Here is a 20,226-nt window from a genome sequence, read left to right as displayed (position 1 = left end):
GAGGGGCAGAGAGAAGGAGAGACAGAATGTCCAGCAGGCTCTGAGCCATCAGCACAGAGCCCCACTCGGGGCTTGAGCTCATGAACCATGAGATCATGACCTGACCTGAGATCAAAAGTCAGATGCTCCACTGACTGAGCCCCCCGGGGCACCGCAGTTTCAGTAATCTTCAGCAAACGCTCTGGATTTTTTTTGACACACGGCACATAAAAGCAAGCCTTTTGAATGTATTTATTATCTGAGACATAAACATCACAGATGATACTCCCTAAAATTAACTCCGTGTATTAAGCGTGGAGAAATTAATGGGGTGAAGCAGGGGGCCACAAATGTTTTCTGCGAAGCACCAGGTTTATGGGCTTGCGGGCCACGTAGCTTCCATGATAGGCACTTAGTTTTGCCGCCGTAGCCTGAAAGGAGCCAGAAACAATATGTAAAGAAGTGCAGCTCATGTTCCAATAAGAGTTCATTGACAAGAGCAGGCTGCTGGCCAGCCGTGGCCCACGTGGGTAGTTTGCCGGCCCCCGGTGAGAAACGCTGGGTTCCTCTTGAGCCTTTGTCCCTTCCCAGAAGTGAGACCCTTGATAAGGCATTGAACCTCTGCAGCCCAGGTGCTCCATCAGCGGGGGCGGGGGAGGGGGGTACAAGGGGATGTTGGATGCATCTGCCCAGCCAGTGCCTGGCACTTGGCAAGTGCCCAGGAATGTGATCCCTGGAGGGGGGCCATCTCTGCAGTGCTGAAGCATGGCCTCTGGTGTTGTGGAGATGGGGGTTTGAACCCCAGAGCTGTCACATCACCTCTCTGGGTCTAGGTTTCCTGATCTATGGACCAGAGTAAAAATAACACGTCCGTCCCTGGTGAGTGTACGGTGAGGAGCAGAGGAGTCAGTGTGTATAAGGCACTTACCTAGCGCAGGGACCGACAGATGGCTGCTCTGTGACTGTCGTTTGTAATCATGGTTGCTGCTGATTTTCACCCATTTCAATACATGGACGACCACATTAGAAGCGATTGCCAAAACCCGGCCAATCTAAACGCTGTTTGTTATTTAATCGATTGCTGTGCTGTCATTTGATGTCCATGTTTATTCATTAGTCCCTTTAAAGAAACATATATACAGCGCTTTATATGGGCCAGATATTGTTCTAACTACAAAGACAAATGTTAACTTACTTAATCGTCTCGGCCACCCTATGAAATGGGTTTCATCATTATCGCCACCATTTTATAGATCAAGAAACTGAGGCACAGAGAGGTTGAGTAACTAACTTGTCCAGGATTACACAGCTAGTGGCAGAGCTGGGATTTGAACCAGAGTCTGTGCTTGCTATCCCTCCACTCTTATTAGGAGATGCTTGTCTACATCCAAGACTTTCTTCTCGGACACGGGGCCAGGCCCTGCTTAGTTTACCCCAAAGGAGTGTTCAATTCACCAAGTCATTTCCTGCCTTCATACACTCCCATGTCACTACCCCCAGGGTTATCCCAGTAGATAGCAGTGGGTAAATTAAATAACTACCAGTGGTCAGTAGCTAGCATTTATTGAAGGGTTGTCCGGTTCCAGGCCCTATTATGATGTCCCTTAATCTTTCTATCCAATCTATAAGGCACATCCACATTTTATAGCGGAGTAAAATGAAGCTTAGAGAAGTGAACCTAGCTGCTGAGGAGCTAGGACTCCCCCGGGCATGGGACTTCAGAGCCTGACTCTGAAACACATTCTCCTACCTCCCTTGGCCACAGTATAACCAAAGTGGTGAGGCCAGCTGACAATCTCCTCCATGCCAGGCCCTGCTCCCAATGCTTCATATGTATCGTCTCACTAAATCCTCAAACAGCTCAATGAAGTTGATCTCGGGGTGCCTGGGTGGCTCAGTCAGTTAAGCATCAAATTTCAGCCCAGGTCATGATCTCACAGTCCTTGAGTTCAAGCCCCGCGTCGGGCTCTGTGCTGACAGCTCAGAGCCTGGAGCCTGCTTCCGATTCTGTGTCTCCCTCTGTCTCTCTGCCCCTCAAAAAATAAATAAACATTAAAAAAAAATTGAAGTTGGTCCCTTAAACCCATTTGCAGATAGGGAGACTGAGGTAAGAGGAGCTCAATTTACTTGGTAGGGTGCTGCATTGCTCAGATGTCCCTTCAGGAATGCCCCCCCCCACCCCCCCCACCGCTGAGAGGGGGCTGCCCGCACAGCCAGAGCTACCTTGGCTGAAGAGAGCCATCTTGCCCACGCTTCTGCCCCCTTCCTGGGCTGCCCTCTTCTGGTGATTGCCTGATGAGGCAGGCGTGGAAAGGCCCCACTGGGGGCAGCCCTGAAGGGTCCCTCATCTCCCTGCAGGGTTCGCTAGGCCCTGTTGTGGTGACATTGCAGCTCGACTGTCCACCTACCACCCTGCCCCCCCACCCCCATCCCCGCCGCCCGGCCCAGTCTTGCTTCCTGGAGACTGAACCAGAACATTGTCAGCGCAGGATTTTAGCTGGTCTGCAGCGACCTCTCCACTGGGCTTGGGTACTGGCAGCTCTAGGGAAGGGGCGGGTGGGCTGCCTCAGATCCTTGGGGGCCGCCCGAGGTTGCCCACACCACCAGGGAGCTCTGTTTTGGGGAGACCTGATTCCACCCTGGCCCCATCAGAACCCAGTGTGAGGAACCCCGGGGTAGCGTGGTTGAGGCAGGCTGGGATGTAGGTTTGCAGAGAGACTTGGCCTCTAGGCCTCAGCCTTCTTTTTCTGGACTAGTAGAATCACCTCCTAACTGACCCCCTGCTCTGGACCCCTCTCCCCCCCCCCCCCTCCTGGTTTACCACAGTCACTGTGAGGAACAGTTTGTGGCTTTGAAGTGAAGTCTGATGTGGACTCTTCCCCAGGGGCCCAGACTCTGTGTGCTTCCCACAGCTCAGGGGGCCCTTCCCTCCTGGGGTCCTCCAGGGGTCCGTCCCCTGCCCAGGGACTCCTGTGGGACTGAAGCAAATGGCGGCCGTGGGCACCATCGGAGTAAAGACCCTTCCTGTGTGCTTACCGCTTCTGCAATGACTGACTTATTTCCTGGAAGCGTGTCCTCAGTGTTTTCCGACAGCGGCAAATCACCGTCTGTAGGATGCCTTTTCTAGCAGCTTCTAGCAGCTGCCTCTCACCTCTGCAGGTGGGTCTGGGCACTGCCTCTCTGCACACATAGAGCTCCGTTCCTGCCTCTGTCCTGGCCTGTCGCAGGCCACAAGGGTGTGTGAGTCACATATGTTCCTGCGTGCCTCTCACCTGAGGCAGGGGCATCCTGTTTCCCCGATTCCTTGGCCCCCAGCACAGCCTGGGCGCCTGTCAGCTCCTCACCCTCCTCCCTGTGGTTTCTCAGCCACTTTGGGAAAAGTTCTGGTGGGAGGAGGATCTATGATCCACATCACCTGAAATTAAGTTTCTGGAGCTCCAGCTCCTTCCGTGGACCACGTCACCGTGGGTTTAGTACAGGCCGGCCATTGACACTCGTGAGCGCGTCTCACCCAAACATCCCGGCGGCCTCTTGAGAACTGTTCTGGGAGCCTTGGGGTCTAAGCCGTGTCTGCCTTTCAGCTCGTTCTGCACAGAGTTTGTGACAAGCCTGGTGAAGTGGCTGGAGTTGCCCGGAGCTGTCTTACCGACCATGACCGCTTTTGCCAATGGCCTGGGAGGCGAAGGAGCAGACGTGTTTGCCCCCATTTTATTGAAGGACCCCATCTTGAAGGACAACCCGCTGGTGATCATTCAGGTACACCCACCATCCCCCCGGTGGTCGGGGGAGGGGGGGCGCAGCTGGCTGTTGGGGAAAGAACAAATGATTTCCTTTCAAAGTCAGTCTGAAAACCGCTTCTAGTTTAGGCGGTTCTAGTCTAGTTCTAGTCTAGGCGGGATCTTTGAAAGATAAGGTAGCTTGTCGTAATATCACAGGATGCTGATCAGAGCTAATAGTGAGTTACTACTACTGAATATTTCCTGCGACTTTAATTTAATATGTAAATGGTGCTTATTATGTGCTAGCACCTTACAAATATTAGCTCATTTAATTCTCAGAGCCACTTTATGAGTTAGGTAGTGTGATCATCCCCATTTTATAAGGGGGAAAACTGAGGCACAGAGAGGTTAAGGAACTTGCTCTGGGTCATGCTGCTTGACACGTGACCTAGCCAGGAATTGAACCTTGGCAGTCTGACCCCAGAGTCCAGGCTCCTGAGTGCTAAGCTGTGGTGCCTCTTTTCAGAAGAGAAGCAGCTCCTCTGTGTGTTCTGGGGTGTGCCGCTCACCTGCTCTGTGCAGTTACAGATGACGCGGGCTGTTGTCGAATCAGTGGATTTCCTTCCTTGAAATTCCCACACGTTTCTTTATTTGCCTGTCTGTGTGTCTGGCTCACCACTAGGACAAAAGGCAGAGCTATTTTGTCCGTCTTGTTCCCCTACTTAGTGAAAGTCAATAAGTGCTGTTCAAACAAGCAGATAGCTACGTATCAAACACATCGCTAATTCCTGTCCCTTTTTCCCCCAGGACCTTCTCAGCTTCTCCCTCCAGGATGGTGAGTTGATTTTCTAAGTTCTATCTATTTGGGGTCTCATCTCCATTCATAGCCTGGAAAGTCGGTGACAGGTGCTGTGCCCTGTGGGCCCGACCCCTCCCCCATGGTCTTTTGGTACAGAGAAGGAAAGGGACCCTGTGCAGTGGGAGAACCAGTAAGCACTTCATTCATGCCAGACACTGTGGGTGCTTGAGAGTTATTTCGTAAGGCCCCGTGGCTTGTCCTCCTAAGCAGCTCTTGGATCTGATTCCTTCGCTGTCTCCACCCGCCATCCCGGCCTAAGCCACCGTCACCCCCTCCTGGTGTCCTCAGGTCTTCCTGCCTCCATTCTAGTCAGCACTTTGTTCTCCACGCTGCCACTCAGTGATCTTTCCAGATGCACACGGGACCACGCGTGGCTCCCACTGTGCTCCAGAGAGTGGCCCCCGGCCCCACCCGACCTCGTCTCTCAGCACACCCGTCCCCACTTTCCACAGCGGCCTCCCCAAGCGCCTGTGCTTCCTGCACCGCGGACTTTGCACATGCCCTTCCCTGCTCATCTTGTCCAGTTACTTCCACCTTGCCTTCAACCCTCCGCTCAGGCCTCTATTCCCTGGGGAAGCCTCTGGCCTCCCATCTGGGATGCTCCTCCCAGCACCACGTGGCCACGGCTGCATTTGAATGGTTACGTGATTCTTTGCGGGCTTCCCCTCTGGACCGCAGGCACCAGGCAGGCAGAACCACATCTGGTTTTCTTTACCACGTATTTCTAGTACCTAACATAGCACCTGGGACACGGTCCATACTTGGTAGCTATCTGTTGAATGAATTAATGAGATAGATCTTATTGCCCCATTGTGTGGGTGAGGAAGTCGCTTCAGAGAGGTTAAGTGATTTACCCAAGGCTTCACAGCAAGTGGCAGCGTGGGATCCCACCTGTTTTCGTTCCTGGGGCTGTTGTAACAAATTACCGTACCCTGGGCAGCTTGAAGCTGCAGAAATGTATTCTCGCAGAGCTCCGGAGGCCTGAATTCTGAAAGCAAGTGTCAAGCAGGGTCTCACTCCCTCTGAAGGCCAGGGAGGAGAATCCTACTCACCTCTTTCAGCTTCTGCGAGCTCCCGGTGTTCCTTGGCCTCTGGCCATATCTCTCTGGTCTCTGCCTTCATCGTCTGTCCCGTGGCTTCCTCCTCCCTTCTCTCTCCTCTCCGTGCCTCCTGTAAGGACATTGTACAGGCTGCCCTCGTCTTTAACTTAATTATATTTGCAAAGACCCTTTTTCAAAATAAGGTTGGAGGTTCCAGGTTCCAGGACGTGGATGTACCTTTTGGGGTCCCCAGTCCACCCACTGCAGCACCCCGGGGTGCTCTCCATCACACTCCTTCAGGGCTGCCTCACGACCACTCCTTACGCCCGTAGCCCCGCATCAGGTTCTCCCCACCACCTCCTCTCTGCCCGGGCCCCTCTGTTACTGTGTGTGTGGCTTCTTCTGTTCCCTGGGCTGGCGAGGGACTTTGGCACCAAGACCTCTGATATTTATTCTGGCAGCAAGCAGGAAGGAGGAACAGAGAATGATAAGTAAAATCCCAACAGCCCCCAAACCATCACGTGGGGAAAAGTTACACATTTAGGGAAAAACTACGTAAAATTACATTTAAAAAGTACACAGGGAATGTTGCACCACCTCCCCAGGGGAGCCCTGGCTCGTGGGGAGCGGGGGGTGGGAGGAGGAGGAGGAACGGAATCACGAGAAGAGGAACAGCATGCGCAGGAACACAGGAGGAAAGAACACAGGGGGGAAGGTCACTGGGGGCAGGAGCCCAGCGCGCAGGGCTTTGGGCCACCTTGGCGGCTGAGCTGGGGAAGAGAGCAGGTGCATTTCACCCAGGTGGACTGTAGGAGGCGTCCCTGTCAGCCGGGCGAGAGGAAACATGGGCCTCGGGGAGGGCAGCAGAGATTCTGGGGGGTGAAGGGCTTTCCTGGGAGTCATTCTGATGGAGAGACTGCAGAATTGGTGAGACACCCGGTAGCGGAAATGCAGGACAGCGGCCAGGAGTGATGTCCCATCTCTGGCATTCTGGTTGCCCGATGCCCGTTGCCTGGGTGTTCGTATCCAGCTGGGGAATCCTGAGTGACCCTTTCAGGCAGAGTGGTGGTCAGCGACCCTAAGAGAGTAGAGAGCTGGGACCTCCTCAAGCCTGCACAACAGGTCACAGAAACTAGTTTCTCACACACGCTTGCTACTAAAGCTTGTTCAGCGCAGTGTCCGCGACGATGGCAGAGCGCAGAGGTCACCGTCCCTTGGGGCTTCTTCTTCTGAGACGAATGCATTTTTCTTTCATATTTTTTAAAAAGAAAGAGCCTTAAGTCCTTGCTCTTCATGGTGTGGTCCGCGGACCAGCAGTGTCAGCAGCGGGGAACTTTGGTCGAAATCCACACTCGGGCCCCACGCAGACCTACTGAACCAGAATCTGTGCATTGACAAGATCCCAGATGCTTTATAGTCTGAGAAGCTCAGCTCTAAGGCTCAAAACCCAAACTATATTTTTTGGCCCGACTCTAACCAAACAGAATATTTTCACTCCATATCTCAGAGCTGAATGGGGCCTCACAGGTGACTTGCTGAGGCCCAGTTCCCAGACAGGTGTGGCGTTAATACTCCTCTGTTTGCTGACGAGACTTGCCCAGGAAATGGCACAGTGGCCTGAGAGCATTGCTCAGTCATGACGCTGTTTTTTGTTTTTTTAGAACAGAAGTAAGGAAGGGTTAATAATGTCTGATTCTCCCCGAATGCTCGCAGAGGAGAGGATTGAGTTTGCACGGAGACTCAAGTAGCTGGAAGGCACAGACACTCTCACGTTATAATCCTGTAACGACTAAGCCACCAACTGAGCATCCACTGAGTATCCACCGTTGCTAAGGGCCGTACAGCCAGCTCCCCCCTGCACGGGGGGTTGTGGGGGGATGGTTGAGGCTCCTGCTTCCGTTTTGTAGGTCTGAGACATATGGTCAAGGTCATCTTGGATGAGTCTTTTGTTTTTCCAGTAGAGAGATTAAGGCCCAGAGACGGGAAGGGGCTTCCCCTGGGACACACAGTGCTAAAGGCAGAGTGGGCCTCAGACCCAGGCCTCTGGCCTCCCGGGCTAGCACTTGGTCCCGTTGCCTTATCACTGGGTGGGAGGAGAAGCTGTCCCAGTGCATCCACATCTGCCTCAGTTTCTCCCTTTCCTTATCTGGAGAGCCGTGTCACCCCACCCCTCCTCCTGCCCCCCACCTGCAAACCACAAATCCTCCTGAGCACCCTTGGGCTACTAGGACACAACTTACCCCTCTCTGCCATGGGTTGACCTTGGCCACAGGTCTCGTTCCTGCAGAACAATTGGAGTGGGTTTAAAACCACATGCCTTATGTCACCACCTGGTACATCGTGCCCTACTGGGGGCGTTCTCTGAGCTGTGTTGAGCCCAACACTGCCTTTTAGATTCTATTGACAGTAACCACCACTTAGCACCTGTTAATGCAGGTCGCCATGCTGGCCCTTTTCACACATTGTCACATTTCATCCTCACAGCCACCCTTACTGCAGGCAGCCCACCCACTTTACAGATGAGCAAACCGAGGCTCAGAGTAACTGAGTAACTGGCCTCAGCTAGTGAGTGGCAGAGCTGGACTTTCTAACCAGAACCTTAGCAGATTTTACCCACAAGGGTTAGGACACACAGAGGCATCCCCACAGAATGTAATAGCACCCCATATAAGAATAACACCCATCCCTGATCACATTGGGGGGCCTTTGGCTTATCTGATGGCCTCGCCAGGTGCCTGCAGACATGAACAAGAGTGGCTTCAGCAGCACACCGGGACCCAGCGGGGGCAGGTGCTGGGGTTCCAAAGGTCTACAGAGGTCAAAGGCAGGACCTTCAAACCATCTAGACCACCGTCACATCATATAGATGGGGAAATGAGGCCCAGAGGTGGGGCTGGCTTGCGAGTAGTTCTCATGGCTAACTCTTTATCCATACTAACGAAGAACCAGGGACCAAGAAGTAGGGGGATTTTGGGAGTCAGCCTCCCTGGGTGTTAAAATTCAGGCTGTACTTTGGCAAGCTACTGAATGCCCCTGTGCCTCGGTTTCCTAAGGTATCAAATGAGAATAACAGGGGCGCCTGGGTAGCTCAGTAGGTTAAGCATCTGGCTTCGGCTCAGGTCATGATCTCAGTTTGTGGGTTCGAGCCCCACATTAGGCTCTGTGCTGGAGCTTCTCTTCGGATTCTGTATCTCCCTCTCTCTCTGACCCTCCCCTGCTCACGCTGTCTCTCTCTCTCTCTCAAAAATAAATAAAAGACACTTTAAAAAATGGAAATAACAGTAGTCTCACCCTTATAGGGTGGTGGTAAGGATTCAGTGAGAAACAGGTGCAGAGTGATGTGAACAGAGCTGGCCGCAAGTGCTGCTCACGAGTGGTGGGGTTTAGAGGCAAATGGCAAAGCCCCGGAAATCAGGAAACCTGGATACTCACCTTGTCTCTGAGACTCTCTCATTGTGTGACCTTGATCAAGTCCCTTAACCTCTCTGAACTGCAATATCAAATACAAATAAGGGACAACAGCCCGTTGCTCCTTAAAAACAACAAACAAACAAAAACTGTCTTTGGTTCTAAGAGCGCAGTTAGGGGTCTGGTAAGAGGAAGATCAATGTCAATGTTGGCCTGTTTTTTCAGGTTCTTACTTTCCCCATAAACTCCATGAGGGCAGGGCCCTGGTCTGGCTTGTTCACCATTGCATCCCAACATCTACCACAGTGATGGACATATGGTAGGCATATCATAATTATTGGATGGATAGATGGAAAGGTAGAGAGACAGAAGGATGAATGAATGGATAGGAAGAAGGAAGAGAGGAAGGAAGGACAAGTAGACAGAAGAGAGAATGGATGAATCAATGAATGGATAAATGGAAGGGTGGATGGATGGATGGATGGATGGATGGATGGATGGATGGATGGATGGATGGACGGACGGACGGATGGACGGACAGATGGCCTTCCTTTAGAAAATGAGCTTAGATATTAGCAAGGTGGTTTGTTCGAACTTGAGGGTTAAGCCATCTTCTTCTAGAGATTAGTAGGGTGGGAAGAGGCTTTCTTGCCACTTGGATTTCTCTCTGGGTGTGAGGTGGGGTGATTAGTCATGGAATCAGCCCAGGAAATCAATATTAAAGGCGGCATTTCTCAGAACTTCCTGGAAGTTTGACCTTTACCGACAGTGCTGGGATCTTAGTCACGAAACGGTGCCATGTTGGCAGCTGGGTGGAATTGTGTGTGCTCATCATGCCCTCCTCACCCAGTAACAACCCACCACACTTTCTCCCACACAACTGGAAAAATAAGTCTTCTATATGCTGAAGCTTCAACTGAATCTAAGCTGTTCCTACCAGGTTCCTCTCTACCAGGTTCCTCAGGCTCAGCACTGTTGGCATTTGGGACTGGATCACTCTTTGTTGTGGGGTCGTCCGTGCACTGTGGGATGTTGAGCAGCGTCCCTGGCCGCCACTCACCAGATGCCAGTAGCACTTCCTGAGTTGTGACAACCAAAAATGTCTCCATAGTTGCCAAATGTCATCTGGAGAGCAAAAAAATGTCCCTGGTTGAGAACCAGTGCTTTCGGACCCAGAATTCGTCCATCTCAGGTGGGGCCAGTTTGTTTATACCTGGTAATCTTTATAAGTTATTCTAGTTGCTCTCCTAGGTCCTGCACATTGCAGGTCAGTTGGGAATTGCTACACAGTATATAGTCCTTAGGTCCACTGCTGAGGAAGGTAATATTACCCCCACTCACTGGAGCAGAAATCAGGCTGAGGAGGTTAAATAAGTAGCCTAGGATTACATTTCCAAGTAAGTTTCAAAAATTCCATTCAAGGCAAAGTGAATGTCACTGTGAGCTTTGCACTGGCGCCCAGGAAACTTCACCTGACTCGCGGGGTTTGCCCTCTGTCCTCTGAATCCAAAGATAGCGTCAACTCCAAGTTGTGGGGCTGGACAGCGGCCTTAGTGCTGACTTGACTCCACTTTGTGATGAGGTCTTTATTCCTGAGTTGCAAAGCCTCCCTCCCCGATGAATCAGAAAAGTTTGAAGTGTTGGTGTTCTGGCGTGGTGAAATTGCAAACGCTGTCACCTGATTGCTGAGTTTTTTGTCCTCATCCTTGCAACTCATACAACCTGTTATCAGGATCCAAAGTGACTGGTTCATCCATCAGCAGGTAAGAACTGAGCGCCCACTGTGTGTGCCTGGTGCTGTGCGAGGGCCTGGGAGTGATTCTCGCCATACTGATACTCCTTGAGGGCCCACTGTATGCATGCCCTGAGCTAAGTGCTTTATACTAATTCATTAAACCCCACAGTGACCCTCGTATGCAGATGCTATTACTGTTTCCATTTTACAAAAGAAACTATAGCCCGGAGAGGGAAATAACTTGCCTGAGTCACATAGCTACAAAGTAGTGGGGCCAGGATTTAAACACAGGCAGCGTGGTTCCAGAGTCTACTCTTTTTTTTTAATGTTTATTTATTTTTGAGAGAGAGAAACAGACAGACAGGCTGTGAGTGGGACAGGGGCAGAGAGAGAAGGAGACAGAATCTGAAGCAGCTCCAGGCTCTGAGCTGTCAGCACAGAGCCGGAAGCAGTGCTCAAACCCACGAATCGTGAGACCATAACCTGAACCGAAGTTGGAGGCTTAACAGACTGAGCCACCCAGGTGCCCCGGCATGATTCTTTACATGCAAAAAAAGTTCACTTAGGGCAAAAATGGAGATATGTTTCTAAAAGTTTCTAAAAGTCTGTCAGTTGAGGGCACGGTGGCACAGCAGGCTGAGTGGCAGTGGTATGTATACAACCTGAGACGTGTGTCATCAGACCCCAGGGAGAGGAGTAAACACGAGTCCCCTCCTGCCTGACACGGTGCACAGCGTGGGTGCTAGCAGGGTGGTGCCGCCTCCCCTGGCGTCTTAGCCTGGGAAGCTCCGTCTCTCTTTATCTCTCCCAAAATTAAATTAAGAACAGAAAAAAGAAAATGTGGGGAGGGCGGGCTTGTTATCACAAGCCCTGGGGTGCAACGGGCGTTTCGTGCTGAGCTCCAGAGGTGCTGCCTGGTATCCGGTGCACAGGACAGAACTCACACCCATGTGCAACATGGAGTAGCTTCCCTCTTGGGAGATGCTGGGGGTGGGGGGAGCCCAGAAGTGCGGGTGCTGGCCCCTGCTCTGTCATGATCAGCCTGGGTGATGTCAGACAGGCCCCTTGCTCTTCCTAGGCCAGAGGGACCAGCTGGGCACCAAGGGCTTCCGCAGTGCGAGGTCGTGTGTCTGCCATGGGCACTGGGGCCGCTCTGCGGCTATGTGGGGACTGGCACACTCCTGCCCAGCTGGTGGCCGAGCTGAGATCCCTAGGTTTCCCTGCCCTCCACCCCCCCGCAACCACCACCAAGATTGTCCAAAGAACAGGGTGATTTGTCACCTGTATGTGTGCCTGTGGACCACGGCCGAGGGCCACGCCTGGGCTTGTGTGTGCATCCTTCATACCCCTGAACATCGAACACAGAAAATAGGATTTGCCACTGACCACATGGGTTTGTCCTGGACCCCCCAAACTCACTGCACAGTACATCTGCCTTTAAAAGACAGCCACAGTGGGATGAACAATGGCTGGCATCAGATCAGATAACCAGCATCGTTATCCATTGTTAACCCGGGTAACTCCTCTCTGCGCGGAGCGGCTCTGAAAGCTTCTCTGCACCTGTTCTTCCCTCTTGTACAAAGCTAAGCATTCCAAGCTCCTAGGAGCACTGGGAGGGCGACCAATCTCACGGGCAGACTCCTCAGGTGATGCCCGGCCCTTTGGTAGGGGTGCCAGGGACAATGGCTTTCCTTCCCGCCGAGGAAGCACCAGGGGCCACCTTGATCATGCCCCTGCTGCTGGGCGTCAGGGTGCCCAGACCCTCTCATACCAGGACGCCCCCTGCTGTGTGTCTCATCACAGGGACACCTGCTCCAGAGTGACCTGGGGAGCTTGTTAAAGACACAGATGCCTGACCGGCACCAGCTCGCCTGTGACCTCCCACTGTGGGTCTCCAGGCCCACATCCCCACATCTGGATTCACGTGCTCAGTGACATGGAGACCCCCGTCTCCTGAGGTCATTGAGAGGTGGTAGTGCAGAGGCTGCTTTGGGGCTGTTCCAAGCCCATTTGACCTTGGACTTTTGTAGGTTCCTCCCAGGGGGCGGAGGGAGTAGGGTGGACAGGTACTCTGGGGCTGACCCTTAGTTCTCTGAACTGGAAGGGACCTCAGGAGACCAGCTTCCCTGACCTTAGTCCTTTGGGTGGGTTTGCAGAAGAGCTGGCCCAGGCGCTGAACTGGGACCTGAGTAGCCCTCAGGAGTAGCCCGAGTGGTCCCACTGCCCACTGCCAGGCAGGCTGGGGAAGATCAAAGCCTGACCCAGATCCAAGGGGTCCAGGAGCGAGGAGCAGAAGCCAAAAGCAACGTGTGGGCTTGGGAGGTGTGCAGAGACCATATTTTGCCATCTCAGCTGCGGTTCCCATGTCCTGGGCCAGGCCAAGGGCACAGCCTTTGCAGCCAGACCGCCGGCTTCACCACTCACCCGCTGGGTGACCCGGGGCAAGTGACCAAGCTGTCTGTGCCTCTGTTTCTTCTCTGATTAAATGGAGATACTATAGAGCTGCCTCCTCTAGTGGCTGTGAGGGTTCAGGGAATCAATGCATGTGGAGGGCAGCACCAAGCCTGGTTTCGAGTGAGCAGTGCACTAATGAATCTTCCGGTACAAATAGGATTATTAATCATAGGGTGCTTCTGCCAGAAGGGGATACGAATCTCATCCAGCGTAATTATCCTCCCCTATTTAGGACCTCTCCCGACAGATCTGTCCATCCGTTCATTCCTACAAATACTCCATTCTTTACTCTTACAAAGATAATTACATATCTGCTTTGTTTTAGGCACAGGCCTAGGTGCTAGGGATGTACAGTGAATTTGTAGCTTATTTCCTAGAAGGAGAGAAAAAAACAAACTAGTAGACAAATTAAAAAATCAAGTTTTAGGGGCACCCGGCTGGCTTAGTCGGTTAGCGTCCAACTCTTGATCTCAGCTCAGGTCATGATCTCATGGTCTGTAGGTTTGAGCCACCCATCAGGCTCCGTGCTGACAGCGTGGAGCCTGCTTGGGATTCTCTCTCTCTCCACCTCTCCCCTACTTGCATGTATGCTCATGCACTCTCTCTCTCTTTCAAAATAAATACATATTAAAAAATAAATACATAGGGTTGCCTGGGTGGCTCAGTCAGTTAAGCCTCCGACTCTTGATTTCAGCTCAGGTCATGATCTCACAGCCCATGGGTTTGAGCCCCACATCTGGCTCTGTGTTGATGGTGCAGGGCCTGCTTGGGATTCTCTCTCTCCCTCTCTCTTTGTCTCTCTCTCTCTTTGTCTCTCTCTCCCTCTCAAATAAATAAACTTAAAAAATAAATAGATAAATAAGTAAAAATTAAGTTTTAAATGGTGATAAGAAAATACCTCCTGATAAATGAATAGAAAGCAGTGGAATCAAGGAGGACTTCTCAGAGGAGGTAACATTTGAGGAAGGAACTGATAAGCAGGTCCAAGAAAGAGTATGCTAGGCACTGTCAAGACTTTGACATTTAAGAGTAACTCATCCCTGTAAGAGATGACCCTAGCCACAGGAGGAGAGAGGCCGTACCCAGTAAACCCACCGTCTCCCTTGTCTCCTGGAGAAGCAGGACTCCGAGGGTCCTGGAAGCAGAGAGTAAGTCTCGCTGGAGGTGGCAAGCAGAAAAGGGTGGGCATGTCAGAGAATCCTGGCAGACAAGGGAGAGCTTCAGTTAATGAGCCAACACATCTTACTAATTGCTGGGCATCGTCGAGGGCACTGAGAGACAAGGACAAAGCAAAGGTTTCTGCCCTCGTGGGCCCGACACTCTGGTGGAGAAAGCCAGACAATAAATCTATCCACAGATACAACAGTGGAAGGAACAGGGGATGGGGACAGCATGACCGGCAGTGGGCTGCTCTACATTAGAGGCGGATGGCTTCTCTAAGGAGGTAATAATTTGCAGCCTGACTGATGAGAAGGGACCAGCCTGGCAGAGCTCTGGGGGAGGAGCTTTCTAGTTAGAAAAGCAAGTGCAAAGGCCCTGGGGTAGAAAAGAGCTTGCCTTCTTGTTGGGCCAGATACAGGTGCCTGAAACAGGAATCAGTGGAAAGTGATGTGGAAGACGGGTAGGGGCCAGCTAATGTACAGCCCTGTGGACCATGGGAAGAAATGTGGATTTTTTTTTCCTGAGTGCACTGGGAGAATTTTTAGTTGGGGAGAGAGCATGATCTGCCATATGACTTTGCCCCTCTGGCTGCTGTGTGGCAAGTAGAGTGCTGGCAGGCGTGAAAAATAAGTACCCACGTGATGGCTGGTAGTTGAAGAGGGAAAGTGGCCAGAGTGGCAATGGCAAGCAGTGGTGGTGAAGGTGGAGTGCCAGGGTCAGACTCGGGATGGATTTTGGAGGTGCCGCTGACACCATTAGTTGGACTGGATGTCAGGGTAGGGCAACAAGAAAAACCAGGAACAATGCCCAGGCCTTTGATCTGAGCTCCACAGCAGGATTAGTCAGGCCCTTGGGGAGTGAACTTGGCCACCTGGCAAGCTAGCGGTAGAGCCAGGACCAGAAAATCCCAGGGTCAAGGTTGCCGGAGACTCACTCACCCCAACCACCCACCACCTGTCTTAAAAGAACCTCAGTTCCAAGTCCCACAGCCTGGCCCCCAGTGGCCCTTAGAGGAGGCTGACATGCCAGAACCCTGTGCCTGAGAATATCTTGGGAGATGAATTACCTATGCACTTGATAACCTGTATTCCAGAAGCGAAATCACTGCTGGCTTAACCAGTGGAGTATGAATTAGCAGCTAATTATAATTGCCACCAATTAATCACCAGGGCCAAGGCTGACTTAATTTCTACAGCTCGACTATCACCTGGGTGCAGTCATCTTTGATCCTTTGAGAAAGCAAGGAGCTCCTTTGTGAGGCTTTAATTGTCCTCATAAGCCCGAGCCACGATGTGTCTGTTCCCCAGCACGTACACAGTTGCTCATCTAAGGAGTCAGTCCAGGACAGCAGGGCAAAGGCTGCCAGATCATGGCTCGCTCTAGTGCACGGAAGGGGCCGGTTTATGCTGCAGCATCTGAAACTCCAAACTTCAGGACTTGGGGGAGGCAGGGGTGTGTGTGGGGGGGGCTATGTCACATTGAAGGCTAGCCTCTTCTACTCTAGTATAATATGACTGCCCCCATTGCAGACACCCAGCACAGGAGTCTCATTCCATAACATTCATCAAGGGCCTCTCATGGACCAGGAGTCCTCTCCTTACACCTCTGTGAGGTGACTCTCACCACTTCCGTTTTCCACCTGAAAGGACACGCTATTTGCCCGGGGTTAGACTCACAGAGAGGGTCCCTACCCAGATCTGTCAGGTGACTCACTGAACATTTATCTTTTGTGGCAAGCACTGTGCTAAGGACTAAAGATAGAGGAGTGATTGCCCTTATAACATTTATATTTTAGGAGAAGAGACAAAAGAAAACGAATATATCAAACAGTAGTAAGCTCTGTGTCGAACAAAATGCAGGGCAAAGAGGTAGAGAGTATGGGGGGTGGAGAAGGATGGCCAGGAAGGCCTCTATGGGCAGGAGGATTTAAACAGAGACCTGAGAGGCACCTGGGTGGCTCAGTCGGTTAAGCGTCTGACTTCAGCTCAGGTCATGGTCTCACAGTTCGTGGGTTCGAGCCCCGCGTCAGGCTCCGTGCTGACAGCTCAGAGCCTAGAGCCTGCTTTGGATTCTGTGTCTCCTTCTCTCTCTGCCCCTTCCTCTCTCGTGCTCTGTCTCACTCTGTCTCTTAAAAATAAATAAATGTAAAAATTTTTTTAAAAATTTAAGGGTGCGGTTCAGTAGCATTCAGCAATTTGCCGTGTTGTGCGCCCACCACAACCATCCATCCGTCCCCAGAGCTCTTTTCGTCCTGCAAAACTGGAAGTCTACCCCCCTGTAAACACTGACTCACCTCGCCCCCAGCCCCAGTCCCCGGCCACCATTCTATTTTCTGTCTCTATGAACTTAGGGATGCGCACTGTGCTTGGGTTTTGATCCATATTGTCAGATTGCTGCTCTCGGTGGTTAAGGTCACTCCCGGCACCTATGTCCTCCAGCACCTACCTGTTTCACCACCTCCTTAACAGCTCTGGGACTGAAAACACATCTTTGCTCATTTGGTGAAAAGGGCCACTTCGCTCCTGGTCAGTGGTTTTCAGTGTTGCATACTCTTCTGTCCGGGAGGCTGTCCTGTGGTTTCACAGGCTGCTTCCTGCGGGGCTGTGAGTGTAGGGCATTTCCAGGGTTTGGGTCTTACCCGTTACACCGCTGTTAGCATCTCTGCGCTTAAAGCCAAACTGATTCTCTGCCCTTGTTTCTCTCTTTCAAGGGCGCTACGATGCGCGGGCCCGGGTCCTCATCTGCCACATGACCTCCCTCTTCCACATGCCCGTGGGGGAGCTGGATCTGCTTGAAGAGACGTTCCTTGAGAGCCTGAAGGAAACCAAAGAGGAGGAATCTGAGTAAGGGAGCCATGTGACCCAGCCCCCCTTGCCAGGAATCAGGAACTTGCACGGGAGTGCACTTTGCAGATAACAGAGGTTCCCTTCTCTCCCACGACCCCGTCAGGAGATGGTCCCTTGGGGTGGAAAGAGCACTGGACTGAGAGTCCCAGGGCAGCCCTGACTCGCCATGTTACTTCCCCTCTCAGGGCCCCAGTCCTCACTTGTAGGAAATGGGGATTGAAAGGATCATTACTGAGACCCGGGAGTCTGTGGCTTGAACTTTGCATGGCCCCTACACCCTGCTCCGCCTCAGGCTCTTGTGACACCTTGTCCAGTGGCTTAGATTAAAATCCTACCTCTGACACCCTGCTGCTTTTTGACCTTGGGCAGGCGCCCCCCCCCCCTCCTTCTCTAAACCACACTATTCTTATCTGTAAAATGGGAATAAAGATAGTCTTCCCAGGGCCACTGAAAAACGAACATAGTCACATGGAGGGCTTGGCCTGGGGCTGGCACGTAGCACGGGCTCAGTAGATATGAGTCCGTCCCTTCCCCCACGGCCGCCTGTACCTACCGCTGCAGAGTGACTTTGCTATCTGTGTGTGATTGGGAGCATGCAGAGGGAAAGTATCCTGGTAACTTGGCCAGAGCTCAGCTCTCTGTGGAACACCTCACGCAGGATCTGATCCCAGAGCAATAAAGTCAGTTCCAGCCACAGCCTAATTGCGGGCTCCTTGAACCCGATGTCCTTTTGGTCTGGGCCACCGTGGCTGTCTCTGAGCAGCCGGACTGAGCCAGTTCGGTCCTGCTGGGAATTTAGCCTTGAAGCCAGGTTCAGGGGCCAGAGCTGCCCTCCTGCCAGGAAGGAAGGGGTTGTTTCCTGGAGAAAGGAGGAACCTGGATCTGCTGAAATGACCTGAAAACTGACTCGTTTTGACTCCCAGAGCTGTGCCAGTAAAGAAACATGTGGACCCAGGCCAATTACCATAATCACCCATGCCGCCCAGATTCTCTGGCTGTATTGCATGTGGGTGCACACACAGACATACACATGCTAGTGCACGCGCCTTGAAATGCAGGGATCTTAGCTATGGTTGCAAATCTTACTATCAGAAAAAGCATATCGTCGAAAGGATTTGTTCTGATAATACTAGTCATGCCAGATCGGGGACGCTGTGAGACAGGTTCTAAAATGGCCACTTCCCAGCGTGTGACATTGGAGAAATTATTTATCTTCTCTGGGCTTCAGGTTGCTTCTCCGCAGAACGGGGCTCATAATAGTGCCCTCCTTCCAGGGCCTTCGGAGGCCTCAAATGAGTTCATACAAGTGCTCTGCGCAGGCTCTGCCTGGGGGGAGCTAGTTGACAAACATCATCAGTTGCCTCAGCACAGTCGTCATCGCTGATAACCCTACATACGGACCCTCTCGTCATAAAACTACTCCATGTGTGTAATGTTCTTTAATTCCGTCTTGGGGACTGTGGAGACCTCTCAGGTTCTACTTTGGTCTCTGTCAGGGGAAGCTGACAGCTGTGAGGCCGGGAGACCTAGTCTCAGCCTAGTCTTAACGCGATTCCGCTCAGTGTCTGTGCAGCCCTGGGGCATGTGGTTTTCCCTCTCTGGTCAACGGCACCGGTTTTTTCTCCTCTACGAGCACAGTATCACATTTTGTGCAGGTTTCTTTTAGCTCCAAGGTTTGCGTTTCTGCAAGGTGAGCTGATCACTCGACACCCTGAGGCGATTCTTTGCGGCTTGGGTCCAGAGTGTAAGGTACTACATTGCTGTTCTCGGGTCCCCCCCCATCTGAACCCTGAGGCCATCCAGGCTTCCCCCACATTCTTGGTGACCTCACTTCTCCGAGCCTCAGTTCCTTCACCTCTAACGTGAGGGTAATGGCAGTATCCCCGATATACGGCTGTTAAAAGGATTAAACGAATACATTATCAAAAGCTTGGAACAGCGCCTAGCACATAGTAGGTCCCGATAACTGTTGGCTAATGTGCTGTGGAGGCTGACATTGACCACATCAGTCAACATCTAGCTTTCACTAAGCACTTAGTAGCTGCAGGACAGGATGCCCTTCTCCTCTGATGAGCATACAAGCCTCTGAGGGTTTTGCAGAAGAAGACACAGAAGGTCAGAGGGGCGACTGCCCCACCCAGGGTCACACCACTGGCCGTCAGATTCAACTACCATATCCATCTGAACGGCCCACCTCATGGTTGACAAGCCCAAGTTCTGAAAGGGAAAAAAAAAAAAAAGCAGTAAAGATAATTCTTAGTGGAGCTTTCCAAGCTTTTACTAGGAAAGTGTCTCTGGATTTCCCAGAAATAAACTCACCCTCTAGCAACTGGAGAAGGTGGTTAAAAAAGAAAACAAGAATGTGGTGGTGATGGTGATAAGGTCACGGGCAATAAGATGGCAGTGGGTGACATTTATTTGTAGATCCAGGAGACGGGCAGTGGTGGCGTCTTCACTGTCTATCTGTGGCTTCAGCCTCTGTCCTGGGGAGGCTGACATGGAATGCCAACTCAAGGTCATTTCTGGCACCCCAGGCCATGAGTGTGGTCAGGACCGTATGATGGCAGAGAGTGGCCTGACATCTAACCGGTGGGCAGTCAGTGATGGGAACGGGGCTCCGTGTAGATTTAGCATTGTGATCTGAATCCCCACTTCCTAAAACAGGAAGCATCATAGACGTAACTCTGAGCCAACGTCTCCTGTGGTGCTTTAGATATTGAAATTCAGACAGTAGAACTAATTGCAGGGGTAAAATGCTGTGATAATTAATGATGATTGGGAAGGCTGTTCGTTTTATGTATGAAACAGTTATTAAGGTTTGAGTACTTAAGTAAGAAAATCGGTTCAGGTAAACATTAAGAGAGAGGGAGTTCGTCGAGTAACTTTGGGGAAAATATTGCATTCTCTTTGATTCAGCAAACATTTATAAACATTTCAATAATAATACAAAGCTGAATACTAGAGATTAGAGTGTATCATCCATCTAATCTTTGGAAAATGGATTTGATTATACCAGCATTCATAC

At 51.7% G+C, this 20,226-nt stretch overlaps 1 protein-coding gene across 8 annotated transcripts in view; it reads left to right on the top strand.

The window, feature by feature from the left end:
- The window catches only part of TMCO4 (transmembrane and coiled-coil domains 4), an 87,629-nt gene that overhangs the window by 19,018 nt on the left and 48,385 nt on the right, over positions 1–20,226 (top strand). For all 8 annotated transcript variants that reach the window (XR_005527835.1, XR_005527834.1, XR_005527833.1 and 5 more), the window contains 3 exons: positions 3,561–3,735; positions 4,506–4,533; positions 17,066–17,198. Coding sequence is in view for 5 of the 8 variants with exons in the window: in XM_039228931.1 (XP_039084862.1) it covers positions 3,561–3,735; positions 4,506–4,533; positions 17,066–17,198 (336 nt within the window). In the remaining 3 variants the exon portion in view is untranslated. The remainder of the gene's footprint in view (positions 1–3,560; positions 3,736–4,505; positions 4,534–17,065; positions 17,199–20,226) is intronic.

This window comes from Hyaena hyaena, unplaced genomic scaffold (assembly GCF_003009895.1).
Source record: "Hyaena hyaena isolate Hyena2069 unplaced genomic scaffold, ASM300989v1 scaffold_35, whole genome shotgun sequence".
Lineage (NCBI taxonomy): Eukaryota > Metazoa > Chordata > Mammalia > Carnivora > Hyaenidae > Hyaena > Hyaena hyaena.
The sequence above is the reverse complement of the archived record's forward strand: the minus strand, read 5'-3'. Positions and strand labels throughout refer to the sequence as shown.